Genomic DNA, 12,934 nt, shown 5'->3' with positions numbered 1-12,934 from the left:
TAAGTAGGTAGTACTAAGTACTATATAAGTTACCCAGTAAAAACGTAAGCACATAGCTAGCCATCACTAGAATATATATTTAAATGTCCACCATGCCTGAATTCCTTCTAGCTAGATCCAACTTTAGCCATAAATGTTCTTCCAATAAGTGCTTCTGATAAAGTTATATATATGGTTCATGGTTTCATTGACGAGACCAAAAGGTCTAAAACCATTAATTTGTGAAAAGAAATTAAATAAGTGGATTCAAAAGTGTGTTGTTTAAGTTTGATCAATAATGAATTTGTCAAAGTCAACAATTGCTTTGTCAAATACAGGGATATATTGATCCACTGGATAAGATAGCTAAGCATAAACATTACAAATAAATAAATGGATCTCTTGGTTTTTTACTACTATAAATATACATAACTCAAAAATTGTTGTCATTCACAAAATCAAAACAATGTCTCCATATACTTCTTTGCTTGTAATCACACTTTGTTCTCTATTCATAGCAGCATTAGCCAATGTTCCTCCTTCGAAAACCTTCAAGTACATAAATGAAGGTTCATTCGGCGAATACTCTGTTGAATACTTTGCAGATTATCGTGCCTTGGATATTGTCAACTTCCCTTTCACCCTTTGTTTCTTTAATTCTACACCAAACACCTTCATACTCGGGCTACGAATGGGTCATCGTAGATCTGAGTCCATTATGCGATGGGTCTGGGAGGCTAATCGTGGCAAGCCTGTCCGAGAAAACGCCACTCTAACATTTGGTACTGATGGGAATTTGGTACTAACTGATGTCGATGGCACGGTAGCTTGGCATACCAATACTGCCAACAAGGGTGTAACAGGGCTAAAACTCTTGCCTAATGGCAACTTGGTTTTACATGATAAAAATGACAGATTTGTTTGGCAAAGTTTTGATCACCCAACCGATACACTTTTGGTGGGCCAAGGTTTAAGGGCTAAAGGCCCATCTAAGCTTGTTAGTAGAAAGTCCAGTAAAGAACCTGTTAATGGGCCTTATAGCTTTGTCCTAGATGGGAGACAATGGGCCATGTATTATGCAAGTGTAAATTCACAAAGGCCTTTGCCATACTTCAAATCAGATGATTATGGTAATGGGAAAGGCTCTTTAGCCTATTTTGATTTCTATTGTGCGCCAGAGTATGGTGAAAATTATGCTTTTGAGCTAGGATTTGGGTTCAACATGACCAATTCTCCTAGCTCTGGCACTTCAATATTTGCTAGGCCCAAATACAATAGTACATACACTATGTTTAGAGTTGATATGGACGGTAGTTTAAGAATGTACACTTATGAACCAAATGTCGATTGGGGGTCATGGGAAATCACGTATCAACTTTTCGATAGGGACAACTATGAAAAAAGTGAATGCAAGCTCCCTAAGAGGTGTGGATCATTAGGCATCTGCGAGGACAGCCAGTGTGTGGCGTGTCCGAGTCCTCGGGGCTTGATTGGGTGGAGCAAGGGATGTGCACCACCAAAGTTGCCAGCATGCAGGGGAGGATCAAATGTGGACTATTACAAGGTGGAAGGGGTTGAACATTTCACTAGTGATTATAATGAAGGAATTGGGCCTATGAAAATAAGTGAATGCAAAAATAGGTGCAACAAAGATTGCAAATGTGTGGGTTTTTTCTATAGAGAGGAGTCATCAAAGTGCTTGGTCGTACCTGAGCTTGGAGCTTTGGTTAAAGTAGACAATTCCTCCCATGTTGGCTACATCAAGATCTCAAAGTAGATGAAGTTATTACCAATTGTATTTATATTAAGCAAGCTTTTTATATTTGTAAAATTTAGTACTAATGTAACTTTTGTCTAAAAAAAATATAATGAATAATAAATGCATAAATGTACCAGAATTTGTTAATCCAGAAAAGAGAATAAAGAGAAGACCACAAAAAAAAATAATTAAAAACTGCATTTCTTTGTTGGCCATTTGTAATAAATCACTCCGCCCAAAATAGAGATAGAGCCAGAATTTTTAGTTTATGATTTTTGAATCACAATTTGCTTTTACTTATTGAATTCTGGATCAATTATTTTTACATACAAATATAGAATTTGAGCCAAAATAACTGAGTACTACCGCACCCATAACTCGAAGGGTGGCTCCGTCCTGGCTCAAAACATACTACAGATACACAAAAGGATTATATATAAGAAAAGAAAGAACAACTCTTAAGCAAAAAAAAAATTAATAGACAGTAAATGTATAACATGAGCTAAATTTCAAATAAATAATGCCTTACTCTATAACCAAGAGCTGCTGAGAAAAAAATAAACTGCAATACTACAACTATTATATATGACTCCTGCTGTAATTGATGCAAAATATATATAGTAAAATAGCTGGGAAGTAGTTTAATTTACAGTAGTGGAGAAATCCTTATCAAATTACCAAAAGACAGTTATTTAATTAAAAGAAACTGATTATCTAACTAAATTATTAAATACTAAGACTTGAGTTTGTATATATATATAAAATATAACTTAATAAGAAAACTTAGCTAGCTAGATAGCTAGTATTGAGGTAGATATTTGTCTTCTGGCAGGCATCATCATCTTCTATATATCTACTTAAGATGCATCCAATTCATGTGACCACCCTATATATGTACAATGAATTTAGTAAGCATAAAATAAGAATTATCCAGAAAAACAAAGAGAAGAAATTAAAGAAAAAACATTACACAATTCGACATTGAATGATCGTAGGTATTAGTAATAGATGAAAGAGTAGTGGCAAGATAATAAACAATTCGACATTCGATGTTCATTGCTCCATCCGTCCCAAACAATAAAGAATTTTTATACTACCAATATAATAAAACCAATTATAGCAGTGGCAAGATATAAAATAAACAAGATATATCTGTACAAATGGTGAGTAGAGTATTTACAACAACAACATACTCAGTGTGTTTTATGAGTAAGAAATCTTACAAAGCGGGGTCTAAAGAGGGTAGAGTATACGCAAACCTTAACACTACCTTGTGGAGGTAGAGCGATTGTTTTCGAAAGACCCTCGACTCAAGTATATTAAACCCAGAAAAAATAATAATGATGAAAGCATAAGAGAAAAAACAACAACAACAAAAAATAATATGATAATCGAAATGCAATAAACAACATATGGCAAGACCTATAAGGGCACAACTAGTCCTATGACAGACACTATACCTCTTCACGATAAGACAACACTCTATCCCTACTAGTCTGCTACCCTAATACGCCACCTCCACTTCTTCCTATCTAAAATCAAGTCTTCGGCAATATGAAACTGTGTCATGTCATTTCTAATCACCTCTCCCAATACAACAATGAAGCAAGCTATGCTGACAATAATATTGACGAGAGCAATATCAACAACAAAATAATATGATAATCAAGGCAAATAAAATAGAAGAATAAAATAATATGAGAATAATAATAACAATAGAGAAACTAAACGACGCTCGACTACTTATTACGCTTTTACCTAATCCTCGACTTTCAAATCCTCCTATTTAAAATCATGTACTCATTAGGCTATATTTGTGCAATGTCCAATTTAATTACCTCTCTCCAGTTTAAAAAAAAAATCACCTCCCTTCATGCCAATACTTCTTCGGCTTATTTTACCTCTTTTCATACTCACCACAACCAAAGTCTCACCTCTTCACATACCCAAATAATCTCAGTCTCACCCCCTTCATCTTATTTATCACGAAAAACACTCCAATCTTGTCCTGAATATCTTTGTTCCTAATCCTTTATTTTAGCTACTTTTATATTTTAGACGTGTGAGTTAAATAAATAAAAAAAGACGAGGCATCTTCTAGTTGTATAATTTAATGTTGTGAACGGCTGAAGCAGTGAAAAGAAATATACTTCTTTTGTTCATTTCTTTTATGTCTTCCACTGTTCCACAAATGCAATTAGTTTAGCTGTCTCTCCCTCGTCTTTGCATCAATTGATTGCAATTTGTCCAATCAAATTAAAGCCTTCCAACTTTCTTGTTTGGAAGCTACATATTTATCAACCTATGCAAGACTTTATCAAGGTCACTCATATTGTGACAAATGATCCCTCATATAGTGACAAATGATCCACCAGTGTCCACGCTAGAAGATGACAAAGGTGACATGTAGAGCAATGAAAAAAGTGTTGTATGTGTGTTAACGAAATTCTACAATATCAAAAGTAGAAAAAAAGAAAAAGCTATTTACAAGTTGTTGGATATTCTTAATAGCTTGAGATTTGCTAAAAAAAATAATCATGTGAGCTTGTTTCAAAGAGGATAATCTCTCACCATATTAAGAGTATCTTTACATTGTTTTATTCCAACAATTAGTATCTGAGCTAATGATTCAGCGAGACAGATATGAAAATGTCAAAGTAAGGGCCTGCGGTCTAACTTAGTGATTTTGCCCGTCTATGGGCTAAATTGTTGCTTTTATCCATAACTTTAAAGACACGTATACAAAAAAAGAAGTCAGTTGCACTTTAGACGCTATTAATACTAGGTTGATGAGGGTGACACATATTTAATCTCCAAATTAACTCATGAATGGTAATGGGTCGTATGAAACTTAGTTCAAGGGAGAGATTGTTGGTGTGTGCATGAGAACAAAGTCCCACGTGTGAGAACTTTTGAAAAAAAACATACGGGCTTGATCCAAAGCGGACAATATTACAGTACGTCAAGAGTATCTTCAAGAAATTATATCCAAATAACCTTGGATGAGTGTTCTTGAACTTTTGACACCAGCTTGCCAGCTCATGAGTAAACCTTCAAAGTCAAAAATCAAATTTGTTGAACTTAAAGTTTTTGTACATAGAGCAAGAGCGGTCAAAAGTTTAGGACCAATCACTTCAAAGAATTTTCTTATCAATGACCCAAATATCTTTAGATTACTTTAACCGAGGGTTCAAATCTCTCTCTTTCCGCATCTGCGCTTAATTCACATGTTTTACTAATAATAAGGGCTCGAATAACAATGAATACTTGTGTAAAATCTCTAACATTTTACAAATTTAAAAGCAATATATTCAATTTGACATCAAAGATTAGGACATTATATATCCTAGTTCAAGAACTTTACCTTTTTGCTCTGATAGTAAAATTTCTTCGGTGTGTACAAATTGTCAATTGAGAAAAATTAATAAACTATCCTTTCAAAGCATCAATAAATTGGAGAATGAATCTTTGAAGAAAATACATAGTGATGCTTTGAAAGGATAGTTTATTAAGCTCCTAGAAAATAAATTTTTAACATGAAGATTAAAAAATTTCAATGTGATAGAGAAGGTGTGTTTAGCAGCCACAACTTTATAAATCATTTAAGTATTTTTTTTAACTTTCATAAATCGTTTAACTATTTTTAAATATCATTTAAATTAATATGGAATTTAGAGAAAATATCTTGTCCTCATACCCCAAAATAAATGCAATATTTGAACTAATTCACAAATATATTGTTGAGATTAGACATGCTCAATGCAAATTTGCCTCTTCTTTTTTGGAGTAAATTTACCACTAGACAGAGTGTCTAGCATTTTTTTTAAAAAAATAAAAAGATATCAATAGATATAAGTACAAACAAAGGGGGCTAGACTTTCCCTTACTAATCGTATGAGGTTTGAAGCATAATATTCTTGATCGCATATTTTTATCAACAAGTCATTTCCCCTCCCAATATGAAATTAACATTCTTTAAGCTTTAGGAGACAGATCTAGATTTTATATTAGTACTCTAAAAGTCTTTGGTATCAATGCTATTTGTATCTTAAAGGGCAAAATGAGAATAAATTTCAACCAAAGAATTTTGGGTACGATTTGCCCAAATAGAATATTTGGGGTCACCATGAAAAGTAGTCCTGAAAAAATGGCCTCCATGTCAAAAAACTAGAAGCACGTTCTTAACGATAGCTAAGATGACTTATGGTGATTCGTTAAAATTTCTAGGCAAAACATATATTGGCAATTGTCAGGACTTTTTTATTTTGATATAGATTAAGACTTGCCTTTGTTGCAGAAATATCGTGGATTAACTAACACATAATCACAAACAAAGAAAATAAAGAAGAAAAATAACATAAGGAATTAATGAGGTTCGGCTATGTCTAACCCTCACAGCAAAACCAAAGAGTTTTCCACTATGAAAAAAAGAGAACAAGTTTACAATACTTTAGGATCCCTTAGGACTACATTGAGTATCCTATACCATACTTTTAGAATTCTCAACTAGATTTCCTGTATATAGATCTCAAGTAGTCCCAAACCTATAAGGAAAATGTTTCCCAATCCTAGAAGGACAATATATTCATTTCCCAAATCTATTAGGACAAGGATTTCCTTAACCAATAAGGATTATGATTTTCCTAAAATATAGAAAAAATTCAAGACATAATTAACCGCCTTAGCAACAAGTTATGAAATTGATCACCAACATAATTTTTCTTCAAAATTGTTCCAAGCCAACTCCAAATAACTTTAACTTTGATATACAGCTTTCTAATAACAATTTCAACAATTTTTAGTACATAGATTCAAGTGAAACATTCAAAAACTAAGACTCATTTTGTCTTCTTAAAAACTTACTCAAACTCAACAATGATATTTTCAATTTTTCCAACCAAACCAATTCAAATATATAGACCAATTCAAATAAATTCCATGGAACATTATCCACTCTATTCGAATATATAGACTCTTTTATATACTGAAACTGAGTCATTTTACAGAATAATAGAAGATCTAATTACCATTTTTTTTGATTCAATCTGTGTGGACCAATTTGTTTTTTACTTCATTTAAAAAAGATTTTTTTAAAAATATGAAAACAATTTAAATAAATCTTTTAACCCTTGATGAGAAGCTCTTATAACAACACAAATGATATGTCATATTTAAAACTACAAATACCAAAAGTGCTTCTTTTTTTTAAACCTATGTGCTTAATCAAATATGTTCACATAATCGCAAAGAAGAGAGTGTTACCATGATACTTGACTTGTTAATCTAGTTATTATTATAGATTAACGTGAGTTCACTAGGAATTCATAATTTATGGAAGAATGGTGTGATTAGGCCATTTACTTAGAGATCTCAGGACAAAATTTACAAAAGATCATAAATATATCTTGAATGTGAATAGTCCCACATCAATTGGTGGTTAAGGAATGAGTGATCTGTTTAATATGACTTGGACAATTCTCATCTCATGAGCAAATTTTTGAGTTTGAGTTGGGCTCAAGATACATTTTATCTTTACATGGTAATAGAGCAGGGTCTATCTCAGTTCTTATTTCGTAATGTTCCACCCCATATTAAATTGCTCACACACCAGATATTCAGGCGTGGGTGTAAGGAGGGAGGGTAGTAAATCATAAAAGTCCCCAAAGAAGAAAAGAGAACATAACAAGATACATAACAAGATACAAAAGGACTAGCTAGCTAGGTATACCTTGAAAATATATTCTTCACCAACAGCAACAAATATGACTATTTACGGATAAATAATACGAAAAAGGCTCGACTGCTAGAACCTACGTACAAAAGGCAAGCATAATGTGTCTGCTTATATATATTATCTGTATATTCGTTTGGAACTTTTTGAAGTAATGATTATACATATATGCTTGTTGGTAATATTGTACAGAAGATTCTATTAATTATATTATATATATTATTTAAAATGGTCCAAGACAATATAAGTTTTGTTTCCACTTCAAAAATACTCCAACTATATATAGAAACCATCACATGGTTTACTCATTAAGACACAAAATCTTGCCAAATCTCTTAAGGGACAAGAAGTATTGTAAAGATCAAATATTTTACAAGGAAAAAAAAGGTTCAAATATGAAATTTATAAACTGTTTTTTGCATGATATGAGAGAGAGATTTGTTATAAGACTACTTAGCTAGAATATGCCCTATTCATACCCTACTATATATATATACTCCAAATATTAATAAAAGAGATGAGATTTTCTTATATTTACTGTTCCTCAAATTCAATTGCTTCACTATGACCATAAAGATCAGGGTTTTAGTCACGGTTTTAGGGGTTTTCATTTAGAAAATGACCTTTGACACCAAGGTCTAATAAAAAATTAGTTACACTTTGGCAATCATAAATATGACTTATACTAATAAATTTTACTTTTCAAGAAAAGATGTTGATATTACAACTAGAAACTTGAAAGAAATAAGTAAATCATCGTTCGATTCTTTTTAACTTATAAGTATAGTTTTATACGAATACTGTAAGAAAATAGAGTCAAAATTGAAGCTAGTCATCCTTATGATTTAATCAAAGGACGAAAATTGCTTACCCATATGATTTAGCTGGCTTGCATCAAATTCTTGTGTTGATCAGCAGCAGCACCAGCACCAGCACCAATGGACTTAATTGAATTACTATTGAGCTTCCTTTTCTTCTTCTTCTTATAAGGAATCCCTCTTGCTTTAGCTTGACACTCCTTAACCTCTCTCAAATAAAGGCGAATCGCGCCATTCCCAAACGGATTATTCTCCGGGGAACCTCCGTTTTCTTCGTAAGCAGCTCTAAGTCTGCCTATCAAAGCATCAAGGCTGCCCCAAGCTTGCCTTAGCGGGCAAGTACAAGGTGCTGGTGGATCAGGTTGTCCAAAAAACACGCATCCGTGTAAGTGAACCTTAGTCTTTCCGAACTGGTCGAGGTACCGAAGAAATTCTAGTACATGATTGCAATTACACTGTGATAACGGAACGGATGGTCTCTGATTCTTCAAGTACTGTCCGAAAGTGTTCCAGTCTCGCCTTTTTTGTGACTCGTACCGACTCAACGGTGCGGGATTATTTTGTAACTGTTCACCGCCGGATCGTGACGATCCAGCGGACAGTTCCTTTGTAATGACTATAGCTGAAGGATTCATTTTTTTTAAAAAAAAATATATTTTTGGAAAGAAAATTTAGGAGAGGAAAAAAAAAGAGTAGGAGAAAGAAAATGGAAGGGTGCAGTTTGTAGAAAAAAGATGAAAATCACATCTTTCAGTCCACTAAGGAGACAATGCATGGGGCCCTTAGTAGAGGTGCTTTTGTTCTTTCTTTTATTATTATTTTTTTATTATTTATATCTCTCGCTTTCTTTCATTTTCATTCTTCCTTTTTTAATCACAATATTATACGCACTAAACATGTACTATTGAAATGTTAATCATTTATTAAGGGTAATTAAGATAATCCTCTCAAATTGTTCTAGTTTTTAATTAACACCATATACCACAAGTTATGGTACCCGTGACTTGTTAGTCGGTGCAATTCACCTTGTACTAGCTTGAAGAAGAAAAAAGACCACTTTTTCCAAAGGAGATTTTATGTTTATGTGGAATAAAAATTATGCTAGTTTTTTTTCTGAGACATTTTTATATACTTATTAAATTTGTATAACTATCTCATCTAACAGAGTGTAAAGTAGTTACTGACGAAAGATCACATTTTTGTTTATCTACTTATATTGTAAACAAGTCTATTACATGTGGATCTGATTTTTTTTATTTAATAGTCAATCACAAGAAAATTATTTTTGATAATTCGTGATGGCAAAACACCAATCCATAATTTTTACCTGCTTTAATACTGAAGCGTGTAATCTTCTCGTCTTCTCATTGAAGATTGAAAGTTACTTATGGACAAAAAATAAATTTAAAATTTGAAATTCTAACTACTTATAAAAGAAGTTATAGGGCTTTGGATGTGTTTTGGCCTTTAATTTGGGTATTATCTGTGTGTTGAAAGTGAGGTTGTCACAAGTCGTCATATATAACCCCTTTTTCTTTCAAAATTTTCCGCTTCTTTTCACGTGTAAATAGAGACAAAAATAGCTGTGAATTTAGCTTTCAAGCTCCTTAAAATAATACGACTCTTAATAAGCTAATTAGGTCAGAAGATTTAGTCAACTTAGTGAAGCGCTCTCTCGAATGAAAGAAGATTTTAGAATACAAGTAAATTTTTTGGTGAATATATGTGGAGACATTTAAGGATAATATGATTTTTTATTTAGATATTTTATTTAAGAATTAAAAATATTATTTTATTCAAAAATTGTAGCTATTAAATACTTTTGTGACAATCATTAAAAATAACTTGTACTTAATGACGTAACAAAATAACGAATCAGTTGATTACATGTGACTTTTTGAATTTAAAATTAGGAATAAGTTGATTGCTTGATCATGTCAATGCATAAGATATCAAAATTAAAAATCGTGCTAACTTTAAATATCTACGGATATATTTAGACAAAAAATTTCACACCCATCATCGCTATTTGTACTGGTATGGTCATTATGTTCAATGATGACTCCAGCTAGTAATTTCGTTGTATCAGTCTTTGCTCATTACATTTTTTTCCCCAAAATTTTGCCTAAATAGGCTAAATAGTATTATAGATCATAAAAATATTTGTTGACTTGTTTTGGGGAATTTAAGCCCAAGGAGGTAGAGTCCTCTTTTGAGTTGATATAATTTTATTCATGAAATGCCAAACATGCATGATTATAATTGCAGACATGACATGCATGCATATGCCCTTTGCCAAAATATCATGAAATAATGCTAGTACCTTAGGTGCGTAATAGTTTCCAAATATACGTATTTTTCACTATAAAATGATGAAATAATTTGATGTAATACCAATTTTTTTTTAATATCGATGATATATGGGTCAATCAATTTGCACATATCTTAATAATTTCATGAGGTGTTGACTTATTATTTTTTGCCATCACATGTACAAATCTATCCACGAGGCTCAGATAGACAGTAAAATCATCTATTAGTATTTTTGTCTACGCTTAAATTTAAATTCGAAAATGGATGATTCCCAATTCATTTCATTCGACACTAGATCACACCTTTATATGCAGTTCCCACTTTTGTTTAACTCCATCTTGAAAAAGCCTTTCAAAACAAAAGTTAAAAAATTCTTATTTCTTTGTGATTGAGTTTGGTATGTTGGACAATCATATGTAGTCGTGGGATAGTTTTAGCATTGTTTTATTTCCTGTGTAGTTACTATTTTTTAGATAAGTTATATCAGGATTAGTAACTAGTATCGATATAAATTATTTCTGCCAAGAGTCGTGAAATAATAGTACCAGGATTAGTTATCTAGGAATAAATTATAATTTAAAAAAATAACAAAGATACCCCTAAGGTCCCTTAAATCTTTTTTCTACTAAATAAACTGGAGAGTACTTTCATAAACAAATAACTTCTTCTTAAAAATTATGTAATGTAAATCAAATAGATAATAAAAATAATACAGAATAAGCAATTCCAACGTAACGAATCCTAGCATCACGTCTCTTCGAACCAAACAAGCCCCTGATCCGATAAATTTTAAAAGCTTCTCCATGAAATATTTTGAGATGTTATTACTTTTTCTATTAACTCCTTGATCTGTTTTATATTACTTGATCTTTGTTTTGTTGATCTGTGACACTCTTAAATTTTTTTAATTAAAAGTATATTTTATCAAATTAAGCTTATTAATGATGTATTGAAACTCTATATTTGACTACTATAATTATTGTACGTGGTTGTTCAATATTACGAATAATATGGATTTTTTTTTTCTTAATTTGCTAAATGAATAAATAAAACGAAAATATATTTTTGATATAGGTAGCAGTATATTGTCTTGTTACCCATCTTTACGGCTAGTTATAGTATTGCTCCTATAATTATTTGTCCTTTGATTACTGTTACTTGTTATTTTTTGTATTTCGATTATTATTCTATTTTATAATAGTTATTGTCTTGGTACTATTTGATATTTGTTGAACTCCTATTACTTCTTTTTTTGACTTCTTTGGACTTTTTTTTATTTTAGTCGATTATCAATAAAAAAAAAAATCTCTTTAATTTTAAATTAAAAATAAGATCTATACACACTTACTCTTCTGATTACTTTGTAACATTACAATATCTTTGGCGAAATAAAATGAAGCAATTACTCTATTTGTGACTGAAATGGGGGGTCCCAATGATTATTTGATTGTGATCAGGTATAATTTAACGCGTTTTGTGGCGGCTTTTTTCACTTATAAGCCAAAAATAAGATTTCATTTATTACTCCTTCCCTCCTAAATTATTTATCGTAATTTTTAAAATTATATATCTCAAATTATTTATTATTTTTATTTTATTTATTTTAATAATAATTATTTTAAAAAACTACATAACCTCAATTATGAAAAGATATTACATTGATAAAATAAAAATTGAATGAAGAAAAAATATATCTTAAAATATAAATAATAATAAAAATAGTTGCATTGCCTCTTAATTAATTTTTTTAAAAAAATATTAAAAAGAAGGTACGATAAATAATTTAAAATACAGAGGGTAAAAAACTAGTGGTCTGAGGCATCATGATTAAAAGAGTAACAAAACGTAGGGTTGCCAAATATTGTGTAATATATTAGTGAGCACAATCTTTTTATTTTTTTTGGTTTCTGAAGATAATATATTTTATATTCTTCCATTGTTTTAATGTGTCTTACTTACTATTTAAACAGTTAAAAATAATAATTTTTAAATATTTTGAATTCTTAACATTGTGGCTTTCAGTACTTTTGATGTAATTTTTAAATATAAAACTTTTATTTCAAAATAAAATAAAAATTCTATGTTTGAATTCATATCAAATATTAATTAATTTAACTATCGTATTTTAAATCAAGCCGAATAAATTAAAACAGAGAATATGTATGTTAATTAGCCATTATAAAAAGTGACCCTTCTCGTCAATACCTAATATGAACTGTAATTAAAATAAAAGGCGAAGAAACAGGACAATAGTATAGCATTATTAACAGTCATATTTCGATATAATATCAGCCACATTATTGACTTCTCTAGAAATATATGTTACATAGATGG

General features: G+C 31.0%; 2 protein-coding genes across 2 annotated transcripts; one reads left to right on the top strand and one right to left on the bottom strand.

Annotated features, from left to right (window-relative positions):
- Positions 1-429: 429 nt before the first annotated feature.
- Positions 430-1,901, top strand: LOC129873915 (epidermis-specific secreted glycoprotein EP1-like). The gene has a single exon (XM_055949109.1). The coding sequence runs from the start codon at positions 446-448 to the stop codon at positions 1,754-1,756; it is 1,311 nt and encodes a 436-aa protein (XP_055805084.1). The 5' UTR covers positions 430-445; the 3' UTR covers positions 1,757-1,901.
- Positions 1,902-2,336: 435 nt separating this feature from the next.
- LOC129873916 (protein LIGHT-DEPENDENT SHORT HYPOCOTYLS 10-like) lies at positions 2,337-9,017 on the bottom strand. The gene is made up of 2 exons (XM_055949110.1): positions 8,341-9,017; positions 2,337-2,624 (listed from the first exon to the last, which is right to left on the bottom strand). Exon 1 carries the CDS (start codon positions 8,920-8,922, stop codon positions 8,350-8,352), a length of 573 nt encoding a protein of 190 aa, XP_055805085.1. The 5' UTR covers positions 8,923-9,017; the 3' UTR covers positions 2,337-2,624; positions 8,341-8,349.
- Between the last annotated feature and the right edge of the window lie 3,917 nt (positions 9,018-12,934).

Source organism: Solanum dulcamara, chromosome 11 (assembly GCF_947179165.1).
Source record: "Solanum dulcamara chromosome 11, daSolDulc1.2, whole genome shotgun sequence".
Classification (NCBI taxonomy): domain Eukaryota; kingdom Viridiplantae; phylum Streptophyta; class Magnoliopsida; order Solanales; family Solanaceae; genus Solanum; species Solanum dulcamara.
Note: the sequence above shows the minus strand (reverse complement) of the source record. Positions and strands in the feature narration are given on the sequence as shown.

What these genes read in the sequence shown, in the direction of transcription:
- LOC129873915 (XM_055949109.1), top strand. Translation starts at nt 446, where the DNA reads ATGTCTCCATATACTTCTTTGCTTGTAATCACACTTTGTTCTCTATTC.
- LOC129873916 (XM_055949110.1), bottom strand. Translation starts at nt 8,922, where the DNA reads ATGAATCCTTCAGCTATAGTCATTACAAAGGAACTGTCCGCTGGATCG.